Genomic DNA, 15,786 nt, shown 5'->3' with positions numbered 1-15,786 from the left:
AGTGCAGCTGCAGGCGCTCATAAGTTGTGACTGGTTGTTATTATTAATGATTAACCTGGAGTCTTTGTTGTTGTTGCTGCTGTTGTTGGTCTGCTGGTTGTTTAACTTTATATTTATTGTATTATATAATATAAATATAAAGAAGCAGAGACAGTGAAAGAGAAGAGTTTTTAAAAACTTACCTGCTCTGACCTCTGGGCAGCGAAATGCGCGTTTGGCTCGTAAGAGAAGTTGCATGGCGATAAAATCCCCCTTTGGAAAAAAATATAAAATAAAAAATTAACAATAAGCTGCTAATGATTAAAAAAATATAAAAAAGTAAAGAGAGCCTTTGGCCTACAGGTATACTACTATAGACAGGGCTGAAGTTGGTAAAAAATCCCCCCTTACCAAAGATCGTATAGGCCTATATTACTTACAGACTGTGAAAAGTCACGTGAGGTCCATAAAGTTGGTTTTATGGTTTTGGGGAGTAGACAATGTTCTATATAATTCACAACCTTGAATGAGAGTGACGGCTTTAACAGCGTGGACGGGACTGGAGAGGCTGGACGTGGAGTGGTGTCCACTCACAGGCGCAAAACCCTCACACACTGGAGCCTTAGAATAAAAATAATAAAATATTCTTATTAGAAATAAGCAAACTGTGGCTGCTATATTTGAACTTAAAGCAGTTTAAATGTAGTTTTTATTTAGCTGTGAGTCCAGATTCTAAAAAAAGACAAAAAAAAAAAACCTGGAATAGATTTTATTCCACTTTTTTAATCTTATTAGTTCACCTTCTTTAAAAAAATATATTTCTTATAATAAAAGTATCTATGTTAGACGCTGCGTGGTGTTGCGTTCACAGGCCTCGTCCTGAATCAGCAGCTGGAGATACTTGATCAGAGATTCTCCTATAAGGATAAATAAACACAAATAGTTTTATTTTATAATAAAAATAATAAAATGTTTTAGGGTTTAAAGAAGAGAAGCTGCTGCCACCACGACACGAACTTGAGCAGAGCAGCGGAGTGATTTATCCTCATGTGTCCAGTCACCGCGCGGCCAAAGGTGAAGTCGCGGACACACACACACACACACACACACACACACACACACACACACACACACACACACACACACACACACACACACACACACACACACACACACACACACACACACACACACACACGGGGGCTTCACTGCTGCTGCATAAAGAGCTTCACCCCATCGCGCTCACATCAGCTGCACGAAACTAAAAACATAAAAGCATCAGACTCTGTGCACTATTTTTCTAAAGTCTCTTTAAACTCTTCTCAGGTGGAGAAGTTAAAGCAGAGGAGGAGAGGAGAGGAGATGGGGGTTGGTGGGGGCCTGCAGCTTCTATATGGGTCCCAGACATTTTCCACATATTCATAACTATTAAGTGGCAATTTAAGCAGCGTAATGAGTATTGCATATTGATAAGGGGGTAATCTGTACCCGGATCTCATGCATTATTCATGGCGGCGTGCGGAGGGATCATCTCTGGGTCAGGAGACGGTTCATGCTGCACTTTGCACCGTCACCAGCGACTCAGGAGGCAGAAAACCACCGAGTTTAGACTCTATACGAGCTTTTTTATTCATCCTATGTAGCTGAAACAAGAGATCCAGTTCCAGATCTGAGTTAAAAGTCAAGTTTGTAGAAAGTGAAGCAGGAATCTCAGTGAATTATAAAAGTTAAACAGCATAAAAATCCTATATTTTAACCACAAACTGATTCGACAGTGAAATTAAAAATCTATTTGAACTCTGATTTAGCTCAGTTAATTAATAATAAATTATTACATTGAATCTAAAAGAGGAAACTTTATTTATTTAACAGTGAAGCTGCGTCAATAATAAAAAAATAAAAAAATAAAAAGCCTCGTCGTGTTAAACCTCTTCACGCTGGAGATCAGCTTCATCACAGAGCTCTGATGTCACCTTGAACCAGTTTGTTCTGTCATAGATGCTCAACATCTGGCAGCTTGTGTGTGTGTGTGTGTGTGTGTGTGTGTGTGTGTGTGTGTGTGTGTATGTTAGACAGTGTGTGTGTTAGACAGAGTGTGTGCGGTGCAGCTGTTGCTCCAGCAGAGGGCGCCTCAGACCGGTCGGCGGGATGATGGATGGTTTTTATCCTCCTGCTCCTCTTATGATAGAGGGAAGAGGAGGAGGAGGGGGTTGAGGGGGGGTCAGGTTAGAGAGCAGAGCCCAGAAAAACACCGCGTCACTCCGCGTGTTCACGAGTTTTGTCTCGGTTCAGTGGCATTTTGCTGCTTTTAAAAATTTTTTTTTTTTACATTAAAACAACATGAGAACGACCTCCTTCACCGTTTGACCTCTGAGGAAACTCACTGAGCTTCTAACAGAGCTTCATACGTTTAGCTATAAAATATTTTAAATTCTTCAGCATAAACATTCAAAAATAAAGACAAATTCTTCTTTATGTAATATAAATTATATTTTTCTCATGATTCATCATCATCGTGACCTTTTATAAAACTGGACTGAACCAACCTTGGCCTATATAAAGAAGTTAAACCAGAATAATGATAAATCTGGATTAAATGTCATATTTAATAATGTATCACTCACAGGAAACACGGAGCTACAGTATATTTAGATATAGTATTACCTCTGCTTTTATTTCTATCTATCTATCTATCTATCTATCTATCTATCTATCTATCTATCTATCTATCTATCTATCTATCTATCTATCTATCTATCTATATGAAGCTGAGCCTATAATATGCAGCAGGTTATAAAACTCTGGAGCAAAGTGTTTTATTATCTTTTATTCTACTTTCTTCTAATATCTTTATTAATGATTAATAAAATCATTGGCTGATACTTTACAGAGGCCAGAAAGAGAGAGAAGCTTATTTCTACGATACACTGACTTATTACCATTTATAAACTACAGAACTGATCATTATACAGCCATTTATTGATGATATATTAGCATTTATAACAGCTATTATTGGCTTATTAACATTTATAATGACAGATTTGGTGATTACCCCCTCCCCCCCTCTTTTTTTTTTTAAACATTTATAGCAACTATTAATGACTTATTAACATTCATAACGGCAGATTTAGTGGATTAAAGGGCCTTTATTTATTATTGATTTTTACATTTATAAGGAGCAGATATAAAAACTGTTGCATGTTTCAAAGTGAAAGTGCAGGAGAAGCTCTTGCACTCTCAAATGTGAATGTACTATTATTAATATTATTATAATAAATATCTGGACATCTGCATGTTTAATTAGATTGCTGCTGTGGCCGATGACCTGTCATCTATATCCACCCTGTAGATCCGAATTTGTGTAACATCAGCAGCAGCCACAAATTCGCCTCTTGGGGAGTATGTAGGTGATGACGCTTCACCTCCACGGCGGGAAAAGTTGCATTATAAATTATATAATATTGTAAATTATATACGAACAATATTCTTTTTTATTTTTATTACATTTTTGAATAAATTCAGCTGTGTGGAGAAAGTTTGGACAGGTTTTTTTTTTTTTAGGCCTGTGCGTAAAGTGCGTAAAAGTTGAACGTGTGTTTTTCCAAAGGGAGAATGTGAATGTGGCTGCACATTGTTGGAGGATATGACATCTGTGAAAGTTGCAGGACGGGACCGTGAATGCGTCCATTGTCCCCTGGCGCCCATTTATCACGTCCTCCCCCCCACCAACCCCCCAAAGCGGCTTTTCAGCGACCGAGCACCGAGGAGGAGTTTGACTCTTTTGGGCTCAGGGAAACGTGAGCAGAGGACCGGACACCAACAGACGGAGAGGATGATAATAATAATGACGTCCAAACAAGTGAGTTTAAGTTTGTTTTTGTATTTATTAATATATTTTTCATACAAGTCAGAAAGTTAAATTGGACTCTGATTAATATTTATGGGCAGGAGACCAACTTGATGATGTGTGATGTGGTTTAAATGAGATAAAAAGACATTTTAAGTTGTTTAGATGAAACGTATTGAGACAAACTGAGTGTTTGAGGTTGCTAAACATCTGGATCTGATGTTTTATTAACTGTTTATGACTTTTAATGTTGTGGGAAGTGAACTTTTCTTTATGACTGAAGAGGCTTTTGAGTCATAAATCAGTCTTTTCTTTTCTATTTCTATTGAACATGAGTGTGTGTGTTTATTTATTCATGTTGATTCATTCGCTCTGACTCCATATTGATCCGGAGACATTCATCTGCTGCTGTGGACACGTGGCTCCTGCAGCTTAATTGACAGGAGCAGGTTCAGAGCAGCGTTTAGTCAGCGGCCTGTGTGTGTGTGTGTGTGTGTGTGTGTGTGTGTGTCCATCACAGATCAGACAGAGAGTGAAGAATGATGCAGCTCAACACACACACACAAAACTTCTATTTTGTTTTACTCCATTACATTTATTTGATCATTTATTTTCAGATAAATTGAAAATATAGAATAAAACAAACTAATTATGATGTTATTATAGATTAATTGAATTGAATGATCAGCAGTGGTTAAAACTAGAGACACACTGATACATTAAAGTCATAAATGCACATAAATAAATAAATAATCCAATTATACATTATCATTTATAATGACTTTTACTTTACTTATGTTTATATCTGTAGTTTCTAAGTCCACCTGAATTAGTTTTCTCAGTGAAAACACATCTTCACTTCAACACAAACTGCAGTCTCCATATAAACTGAATAGTCTCCACTGACACTGGACGGTTCCTGAGCTTTAGGCCACAGCTCATGGTCTTCACCCTCACATTGTTGACTTATTCTGTGGCGACTGCAGTGTTCAGATTATTGACCACATGTAAACATACTATATATAAATAAAATTCATTTTGTATTTAAAATCAGATTAAAAGTATCAGATTCAATAATGAACACGTCTGTTGTTGCTGTCGTCTCAGTGAGTCACTGGAGAAAGTTTTATTGTTATTTTACTTCCTGTTGAGAGGTTTTAACTGCAAATATAAACATTTAAATATTTTAGTAATGCTTTTTATTAATTCTTTTACACAGAGAACATGATTTACCTTAAGTTATAGGCTACGTTATAAGTTGAGTGTTGACCTCTGAACTGTGGCTGAATGAAAGGAAATGGAAAAACTGACAGGAAGTAACTCCCTCCAACTTGGAGCCTCTAAACGTACAAGTGACAGTTTCTTTTGTTATTTTATTTCCTTTTCAGACAACTGCATTTAACTGCTGTTGTTGGTCGTTGTGGAGACAATATGAGTTATTTTCCTTCTTGTGGAGAAGTTTTAATAAAACACTTCATGAATAAAGAATTTATATAGAAAACCCATTATAACTTACAAATACTATAAATACTAAATAGTTCAGTTATCGCTGAACTGTAGATGAATTAATGTAAAATTACAAATTTGGCTTAAAATGGAAATACACACAGGGAGTACAATGTAGGACTAGTAAAACTCAGACTTATAAATACACATGAGTTGTAGGCTATTTTGTTATTTCCTGTTGAACCTGAGTTTTACAGTTCAAGTATAAATGAATGAACATGTTTTTAGTTTGTTCCAACAGGACCTGAGTGTAGCCTATCAAGTGTTTCTGATAAAGTGACACCTGCAGCTTCTCTCTCTCTCTCTAGTTATTTTGGCACGTGAGCGGGTTTTCCGTCACATTTCGCGGCTCAGAGATCAAAGGGTCAGATCAGTTAAATATTAAACCACCTGCACGAGCTCGATCACACGGTGAGTGATCAAAGAGGAGCCGATTATCGATCAACCAAAAACAACAAGAACAACGTCATCATCATCATCATCTCATCGGGCCTCATTATTACAGCCTCAAATTATAACACTGTGTATGTTTTCTTTCTTTCTTTCTTTTATTTTTCTTTCTTTCTTTCTTTAATAACAAAACGGGTTCAGACTAAATCCTGATCCTGAGGTTTCTGTTGTCTGGTCCTTTGGCCTCGGTCCGAAACTGGACGTTTTAATTTATTCTCTCAGCTCTGGACTCGTTCCCAATGTGTGTGTGTGTGTGTGTGTGTGTGTGTGTGTGTGTGTGCGCGTGCAAAAAAACTGCTTCAGGGAGTCATGTTAAAAATAGCAGCTTTTGGGTGGTGTCATGGTGGAAGAGGAGGGAGAGGAGGAGGAGGAGGGAGAGGAGGAGGAGGTGGGTAGTGGGGGTCTTCTTAACAAACCATTTCCCCCTTATCTAAATCCACTTAAAATAAAGGGGGGGGAGTCCAGTGCCAAAACATTCCACCTTAATTCCACCTTAATGCCTCTGGATCCTCATTCAGCTCTAATTGTCATAAAGATGTAGAGGAACTCCACTCCCCCCCTCCCCCCTCCTCCTCCCTCCCCCTCCCCTTCCTCCATGTATGAATCTGAGGTTGCATGATTTGCACGAAAGAGGTTTTTTTTTTTACATGCACAGAGTCTATAACATTGTGTGTAAAGCTGCTGCAGAAACACTGTCCACTCTGCCCCCCTCCCTCTTCCCCTCTCTCCTTCTCTCTCTCTCTCTCTCTGAAGCCACATCACCTCCTCCTCCTCCTCTTCTTCTTCCTCCTCCACCACCATCATCATCATCACCCAGCACCGAGAGAAAGAAAGGGGGAGAGAGAGAGAGAGAGAGAAAGAGGGAGAGAGCCTCTGCGTCCTCTGCACGGATTATAATTTTTTGACAAAGGTGAGTGTTTGTTTGTTTTGTTGTTGTTGTTGTTGGTGTTATTTCGGAGCGGACAGACTGGAGGTGAGGAGGGGGGGAGAAGGAGGAGGAGGAGGAGGAGGAGGGGGGAGGAAGGTGAGGGTGAGGCAGCAGCAGCAGCAGCCTCGGAGTGAGTCGGACTGGGTTATGTGTCTTTATGATTTACGAGGCTGAGCGGAGCCGCGGTTCAGCCAGAGTTCATAAAGCTGCATGCCTCCAGACTGCGGAGCGAACTGCTGCTGCTCAATTATTTTGTCCTGTTTAATATCAGACGAAGAGAGAGAGAAAGAGAAAAAGAGGGAGAGTTTAAATCTAATTTCATTAAAGACGTCGCCTCAGAAGAAGAAGACGGGATTATTCCGTTTCTCATTCTTTTTTTATTCTCCTTCTCCTTCTCCAGTCGCGCTGCAGCACAAAGCGCCTCTGTTCTGTGTTATTTACAGGCTGATTGATGAGCTTTTCACCACGAGCTGATATAACATTTGATTTTTTTTTTCCCCCTCTTGAAAACGTCACAGACAGGACGATGCGTTCACTGAATAAAGGCGCTCAATTATTCACATAATAAAAAACAGCAACAATCATTATCATAATAATAATGTGTGTATTTCCTATATTTACCCTATATTAAATGCATTTTAATTCTGCAGCGCTGTTTATTTATGGAGCCATTGTTATTGTTTAACTGCTGCTTTTTTTTTAAAAGCTCAAATAATTAAATATCTGTGGTTTTATTTATTGTTTCCATTTAATCCTGCACTGAAAAGGTAAATATTAAAATAGTTTAATTTCCTCTGGTTTTATAAATAAGGTTTTGCACAGTTTTGGTGTTTTGTGGTGGTTTCTGGGTTCCTATGTTTCCATTCATGTCACCAGACCATTGACCTGAGAAGATGGATCGTGTCGTCTCCTCCCTGATTCTGTCTCCGTCTCTTTTTCTCTTTTTCTTTTTCTCTCTGGATCCTTTTGCAGCTTTGGGCCGGAGGCGCGCGCGGGGGCTTTCTGGAAACCTGCCATGTGACATTTGGACGGCTCGCGCTCCGTCAGAAGGTCAAAGGTGAAGGTGGAGGAAGAGGAGGAGGAGGAGGAAGAAGAGGAGATGCAGCAGGACTTCTTCTTCAGCGGGGCTGTGCGTGACGTCAGCGGGTTTCTTCTGCGTCATCACCCGCACGTTGATGCGTCAGAGCGCACGAGGCCGAAGCAGCAGAAGCAGAACCAGAACCAGAACCAGAACCGGAAGTTGTTCATGAGCAAGAAGGTTTTCCCCTGGATGAAGGAGTCACGACACTCGGGTCAGAAACACGGCAGGAGGAGCTCGAGCTCAGGTGTGTATGATGATGACGACATGATGAAGATGAAGGTGCACGAGGCCCCTTTTCATTTCCAGTGGTGGACAGTAACGGAGAAAATTTACTTGAGTAGGCTACATATCCAGAGGATTTGTACTTTACTTGAGTATTAGATTTCTTTGGTACTTATTACTCTTACTTGAATACATTTCCAAGACAAATATTTTTACTTTTACTCGAGTTCATTTCTAGGAAGGATGAAAAGTACTGGTTACTTTCAGGTCTGCTCTTCTTTTTTTTTTCTAAAATCCTATTGGACACAAGCTGTGTTTGTCAGAGAAGGAAACCCTAACCCCTAAAAGCAGCACATCAGTGCAGCTGGTTTCAAAGAGTTCATTCTCAGAAACAAGAGTTAAAAGCTCCTTGAATTCATTTAGAAAAAAATATAGTAATTCATTGATGTGAAAAATAAGAAATGTACTCTTACTCTTACTTTTACTTAAAGTAAATTTAAAAGCATGTACTTTTGGATACTTAAGTACCTTTAAAAGCAAGTACTTTTTTACTCTTACTCGAGTAACATGTCGACTGAGCTACTTTTACTTGTAACGGAGTAAATTTTGACCAGTAGTATTTGTACTCTTACTCAAGTACTGGGGTCGAGTACTCTGTCCATCTCTGGTCATGAGTTTCTATCTGAGCCTCCAGGGTTCAGGAGGTCAGAGCAGCAGCAGGAGAAGAGTCAACAACTAGCTTTATTTATTTTCACAGGCCCTTTCAAAATAAAAGCTCAGGTGCTCTGGGAAGAAAAAATAAACAGTTAAACTGACAGAAATAATAAAGTAGTTCTCAGGAGAAATAATTAATCTAGAAATGTCACTTTAATAGCCTAAATGTTGTGTTTATCTTTATCTTTAAATCCTGATAATGTATCTAAGATGAGTTTATGTTATTTTATTCAGATCAGGACTTTCTTATCTTTAGTGGCTGCAGATTTAGAGAAAGAAAAACAATCTGTTTAAAAATGAGTAAAAATATATTTTGGCTTCATTTCACTGACACATAAATCAAAGTCAGTGTTTAAATCCTCATGTTCCCACGTGAGTTTTTATTTTTATTTCTTTCTGTCACAGTCACGTGACCACAGCCTGTGATTTATTGTCAACACTCAGTGAAGGGCTGTTTTCTGTCACACTGTTGATTTTATATGGCTGTAATTATTATTTATAGATTTATTTATGAGGACTGTTCATTTAACTGAGGTTTAAGTGGAGATAATAGAAAATAAAAATGAAATGTCCTTGAATTTAAAAAGAGGCAAAAAAATAACGAATGAATAATATATATACAGCTCTGGAAGACCACTCCCAAAATGATCAGTTTCTCTGGTTTTACTATTTATAGGTACGTGTTTGAGTAAAATTAAATAAATTTTTTGTTTTATTCTATCAACCGACAACATTTCTCCCAAAACTGAAATAAAAAGATTGTCATTTAAAGCTTTTATTGGCTGAAAATAACAAAAAATATCAAGTCTTTTCAGACCTTGAATAATAATAATGCAAAGAAAACATGTTCATTCCTAAACAACACAGCAAGAATATTTTAACTCAGGAAGAGTTTATAAATCATTTTGTGGGATAATGTCGATGTTTAATCCCAGCAGTGTTTTTTTTTTAATCTTCCTATAAAACCAGATGTGGTTCAGGTGATGACCTCATCAGTGTCTCATTAAGTAGAATGAGTTGTGTTTGTGTTTGTGTTGGTGTTTAAAAAAGAAAAGAAAAGAATGACTGTCATACATGTAGAGATGCTTTTAAGAAACATTTGTAAAGGTGGTTTTCCAGAGCTGTATATAGGCTAAAAACAAAAAACACAGAAACCTTCCTCCTCTTCTCTAATTCCTGCTCTCTCTCTCTCTCTCTTGTTTCTCTGTGTTTTTCCACGCAGACGCCTCCGTCCATGAGAAGAGTCCAGGCGCGCCCCCGGCCTCCAAGCGGACGCGCACCGCGTACACGAGCGCGCAGCTGGTGGAGCTGGAGAAGGAGTTTCACTTCAGCCGCTACCTGTGCAGGCCGCGGCGCGTGGAGATGGCCGGCCTGCTCCACCTGCACGAGCGGCAGATCAAGATCTGGTTCCAGAACCGGAGGATGAAGCAGAAGAAGGACGAGAGGCTGCAGCAGCAACAACAGGGCCTCTGCTCCTCCTCCTCCTCCTCCTCCTCCTCCTCCTCTACCTCCCCGGGCAGCCCCACTCTGTCCAGCCTGGGTTATGTCCATCTGGGCGGGGGGGATAACTACCACCAGGCGGCCTCTCCTCCTCCTCCTCCTCCTCTCCTCAAGTCCCAACAACATCCGTCCCATCCGCCGCCGCCGTACGCGCCTCAATACTCCAAATATGCAGCTCCAGGCTTCACGCACTTCGACGCGCACTACAACGCGCACGCAGCAGCAGCAGCAGCAGCAGATGAGTCCGACGTGGACGTGAACGCCTCATATTTCTCGCAGGACAGAATCATGCGAGCTCCCAAACTGACTCATCTGTAGAAAAAAACTCTCATTTATGGACAAAACCTGTCTGTCGTGCATGAATTTTATATTATTTATTTATCGAAATGATAATACAGTATATAAATATTAGCCTATTTATTTCTATTTATTCTTACACTACAAAAACTCTAAATCTTACCTAGAATATTTGTCTTATTTCTAGTCAAAAACAAGTCTCATTAAAGCAGAAGTAAGCGGAATGTTTGTGTTAATATAAGTCTTGAATAGTTATATCTTCCGACAGCAATCACTTACAGTATATAGAGTGTTTGGTCTGAAACACGGGTCTGTCAGTCACTCTGCTCTGCTGTAAGCCGAGGAGAAAACTTTCCTTGTATCCTACAACCTTTATCCAATGAGGAGAGAGAACGGCATAAAGGGGCGGTCCTCTCTGTGTGTGCAGCCAAGGGATGCGCGTGAATGTGGTGACGTAGGGACGAGGGCGGGGACCGCTAACTCCATCGGCTGACAGGAAGTTAGCCAAAACCACCGGATCGCTTACTTCTGCTTTAACCTATTTATTTCTATTTATTCTTACACTGCAAAAACTCTAAATCTTACCGAGAATATTTGTCTTATTTCTAGTCAAAAACAAATCTCATTATATATAAAATAAGACTCATCACATAAAAAGCAGCTTGGTATTAGACACTTTTTACTTCTTTCAAGCATATTTTCACTTTAAAAAATCTGATAGTGAAGTAAGTTTTTTCTTTCTTATTACAAGCACAAAAAAATTTCCTTTCACTGGCAGATTTTTCTACTTACTTCAAGTGAAAATTTGTTTGAAACAAGTGGAAATGATCTCAAAACAAGTTAATTTTCAGGTGATGAGTCAATATGTAAGTGGAAAGAGATTAGTTTTGACTAGAAATTAGACATTTTGACAAGAAATAATACAAATATTCTCGAAAAGATTTTGAGTTTTTGCAGTGTATTTATTCTTCTTCTGCCCTGTTGTCTTCACTTTTTACGCATGCGCCTCCTCAGTAAAGTAAAACGCTGTAATTCAGCCCCGCGTGGCTCCAATTTAAATGCTGCTCTGTCGTTATTCAGGCAACATAAATAAAAAGCAGTTTACTGAGATTTCCCATGAGCCTCTGCAGAGTAAACATCCAGCATCCATCAGCCTGTAGTGGACAATAGGAGCTCGTGAAGCAGCCAAAAGTATAGCAACAATAACAAAAAAAAAAAACATTTCTCCAGTTAAAGTCTAATTAGCACTTGAACTGTTGGTTAATTACAGCGGCCTGACCGTGGATCAGTGTGGACCCGAGAGGTTCTGAGGGAGAGATTATGAAACCAGAGAGAGAGAGAGACAGAGAGAGAGAAACAAAAACGCGTCTTATGGTTCTTTAAACGTGTCTTTGTTCTTTTATGGGCAAACTGGGCCACACAAGCTGTCAGCGTTTAGAAAGAGGCGTGATGGATGATGAGTGGATCCGCTGCCTCCGTCTGATTCACAGGAGTCTGTCTGCTCTAAAGCCTGCAGAAATCATTTGGTAATAAGCCAAAACACACACACTCACACTCACACACATTCTCTCACACACACAGAGTGCAAACTTTTGGATAAACACGTTTTCGATGACATACATTTTTCTTTTTTAACCTGAAAATGTATCTAATTTGTGCACAAGAGAAATAAAAAACAAGGGAATAGGTAATAGATTAAAAAAAAGGGTTTAAATATTTAAATTAAAATAACATATGGCTCTATTATTTATTAAGTGTGTGCTGTAACTTTTGATTATTTTAAAGATAATAACGCACGCTGTTCTCTGGAGGCCGCTGTTATTATAATAGGAATTTATTCTAGTTATTATGGGGTTGGACATATATTTTAGGTAACAGCGCCTCTGCCGCCGCTGCTGCTGCTGCTGCTGCTGCTCCGTCCTGATGTTTGTGTTCTTATCAGATGGATGAGCGGGTGTGATTGAAGCATTTGTCATGTAAATGTTGAGCCGTTTGATGGACGAGCCTGCGGACCTGACGGAGCGCTGCAGGCCGCTCGCTATTGGGCGTCAGTCGGGTCACATGGTGTGTCAGGAAGGTGATATGAGGGTGGGAGGCAGTTTTACAGCTTTGACATACTACCTAGAAGGTTAGGGCACACAGGGAGCAGCGATTAATGACTGCTCGGTGCTGCTGACCACTTCTCAACAAACAAACAAAAACAAAGAGAGAGACACAGAGAGACAGAGAGAGAGAGAGGATGAACTCCTACTTAGATTACCCCGTGTGCAACCGGGGAGCGAATCTCTTCGGGGCCAAGGCCGGATACCACAACCTAAACCACGGATACATGTCGTCCAACTCGTGCGCAACAAGTGAGAGTTACGCCGCGGCCTCTGCGCCGCACCAGACCCCGAGTCCGAGTCTCCCCCTGCACCACCAGACACACGTCAACCTGGACCTGCAGTTCTCCTCCGCGGGGAGCTCCATGTACGGCTCCCCGCTGGACTACGGACACCACCAGTACGAGCAGGACCGGAGCTTCCTCCACGCTCAGGTGTCGCCGCTGGGAACCAACATGCACCACGGGCCTTACGGAGGGGACAGCTCGGCTCCTGCACCGGCACCGGGGGGCCAGTACCTGCACTTCGGCAGCACCGGGGAGCAGCAGCAGCAGCAGCGGCAGCAGCAGGAGTATCCGGAGACACAACATCATGTGTACGCGTCACGGCTACCGGCCCAGAGCAAGGACAAGGAGCTGCTGGAGCACGTGGAGGACCCGTCCAAAACCTTCGACTGGATGAAAGTGAAGAGAAATCCTCCAAAAACAGGTTCGTTCATAATCCAGAGTGGGTTAAAGTTCCCAATTCCCATGAGCCACCGCGCTCAGGTCGGATCACTATGCGTAAACGGTGCGTAAAAGCACCATGCACAGCTCCACTACTCCCTGAACTCAACTTAATGCTTCTCCTTTGTTTCCTGTCTTACATTATTGGACAAACTGATTAATCCAGGTGTGTCTGACCATTGTGACCACTCGGACACACCTGGATTAATCAGTTTGTCCAATAATGTAAGACAGGAAACAAAGGAGCAGCATTAAGTTCAGGAAGTAGCGGAGCTGTGCATAGAGCCCATATAGAAACTGAGTGGAGAATTATTTGTGAACTAACGCTGTGTATTATATTATCTCCACCCTCCATTATTCATTAGCTCCATGTCTGCTCCTCCATCACTCATCCTCCATGTCTCTCCGCAGCGGTCCTGTCCGAGTTCGGGGTTCCGGGTCAGCACAACGTGATCCGCACCAACTTCACCACCAAGCAGCTGACGGAGCTGGAGAAGGAGTTCCACTTCAACAAGTACCTGACGCGGGCGCGGCGGGTGGAGGTCGCCGCCAGCCTGGAGCTCAACGAGACGCAGGTGAAGATCTGGTTCCAGAACCGCAGGATGAAGCAGAAGAAGCGCGAGAAGCTCGGCGGCGTGCTGCAGGTCTCACCGGCACCGGCACCGGCACCGGCACCGGAGAGGCCTGACAGCTCCCCACGGGCCAAGGGAAAAGACTCTGAGCCTTAAAGTGACTTTTTAAAAATATCCAAGCCCCCACTCACCCACCTCACCCCCCAACCACCTCCTCATTCCAGAGAGAAACTGTGAAACCTGCTTTTGGACTTGTGAAGTATAAACAGGGTGCACGTGCTGCTTCTGACAGGGCACTGGTTTCTGAAACTGAACACTGGGAAAGTTTTTTTTTTCTTTCTTTTTTTTTTAAATGTCTGTTCATCCAAATGTCTTGTTCTATTTGAGCCCAGGTTTTTGTGTTGTTGTGTTTTGAGCACTGAACTCCTCAGTGTCGTTGTGTTTTTGCACTATTTATTTACAGGGTATTTTCCAACAAGTGTTGAGATGTTTTTAGTGAAAAATAAAGTTTATAAAATGAACAAAAAAAAGTCCTGTTCTTCTCCAGTCTCTTCTCTAAACTCAACATCTCCCTCCATTAACAGTCTTCACCACAGTCTCTTCTTGCATAATGTGACATGAGGAGGTTCTCGGTGACCTCTTCACCTCCAGATGCCTCCAGGGGCTCTAAACATGACAACAAACTCCAGGGAGCCAGGTCTCACCCGAGGTTTGTTACCCAAATTCTGGCTCGGATGCAGCTGACAGCACGTCGTCGGTCGTCACAGGAGCTGTTTTTTCTTTTAAACATTTTTATTAAAGCAGAAGTGAGCGGAATATTTGTGTTAATATAAGTCTTAAATAGTTATATCTTCTGACAGCAATCACTTACATAGAGTGTTTGGTCTGAAACACGGGTCTGTCAGTCACTCTGCTCTGCTGTAAGCCGAGGAGAAAACTTTCCTTGTATCCTACAACCTTTATCCAATGAGGAGAGAGAACGGCATAAAGGGGCGGTCCTCTCTGTGTGTGCAGCCAAGGGATGCGCGTGAATGTGGTGACGTAGGAACGAGGGCGGGGACTGCTAACTCCATCTGCTGACAGGAAGTTAGCCAAAACCACCGGATCGCTTACTTCTGCTTTAATATTAAAAGATTTAATTTATTCTAAAGGTTGATCATCTTCACCTCTCTGTCTCTCCGTCTAAACGTTTGCCGGAGCTGACCACCATGGGTTCAGGGGGTAGCAGCAGTTTCAATATTTGCACTGGGTGTTGGGTTTACACACACACACACACACACACACACACACACACACACACACTCAAACCAACACACACACACACTGAGAGTTTCTGCCCCGGCCTGTTGGTGCCCTTCTTCCTAAAGCTGCAGGTTCACGCAGAGTTCAGGAACAAATGAATGCAGAGTCAATCTGTCAAGACACCAGAGTGGTTCAGAGGAGTCGACTCCAGGCCGCTCTCGCTTTAAAAGATCTGTGTGTGTGTGTATGTGTGTTTTTTTTTTGTGTGTGTGTGTGCAGGTATTGCCTTTAATATTTAGCCTTAATGCTGCTATAGGCCATTTAACCAGTGTTGCAGTTGGTGCCAACTTTAAACTGTTTTAGGCTTCGGAGAAAACATGTTTCAAAGGAAATGGAAATCAGCAATCATGTGAAATATATCTGCATGAGTGTGCAGTTCTCTCACAACTATATTAAAAATTAATACACTTCCACGAATAGAAGTTACAGTTGAAATACCATACGGCCCATTACTGTAAATTAGAAAAGGGCTAAGAGGTTTGTTGTCGTGCATTTCTTTACAACCACCACCACCTCCTCCTTCTCTCCCTCCTTCAGATGAGTCACAGGGCCGAGGAGCAG

General features: G+C 41.4%; 2 protein-coding genes across 2 annotated transcripts; both read left to right on the top strand.

Annotated features, from left to right (window-relative positions):
- The first annotated feature begins 7,739 nt into the window (after nucleotides 1–7,739).
- Nucleotides 7,740–10,669, top strand: LOC146967206 (uncharacterized). The gene is made up of 2 exons (XM_085761487.1): nucleotides 7,740–8,029; nucleotides 9,950–10,669. The coding sequence occupies exons 1-2, from the start codon at nucleotides 7,810–7,812 to the stop codon at nucleotides 10,543–10,545; spliced, it is 816 nt and encodes a 271-aa protein (XP_085617613.1). The 5' UTR covers nucleotides 7,740–7,809; the 3' UTR covers nucleotides 10,546–10,669.
- Nucleotides 10,670–12,419: 1,750 nt separating this feature from the next.
- Nucleotides 12,420–14,079, top strand: hoxb1b (homeobox B1b). Its single transcript, XM_085761011.1, has 2 exons — nucleotides 12,420–13,334; nucleotides 13,763–14,079. Exons 1-2 carry the CDS (start codon nucleotides 12,764–12,766, stop codon nucleotides 14,077–14,079), a joined length of 888 nt encoding a protein of 295 aa, XP_085617137.1. The 5' UTR covers nucleotides 12,420–12,763.
- Nucleotides 14,080–15,786: the final 1,707 nt, after the last annotated feature.

This window comes from Trachurus japonicus, chromosome 19 (genome assembly GCF_045865225.1).
Source record: "Trachurus japonicus isolate A0001 chromosome 19, Traja_1.0".
NCBI lineage: Eukaryota > Metazoa > Chordata > Actinopteri > Carangiformes > Carangidae > Trachurus > Trachurus japonicus.
This window is presented reverse-complemented; position numbering and strand designations above follow the sequence as displayed.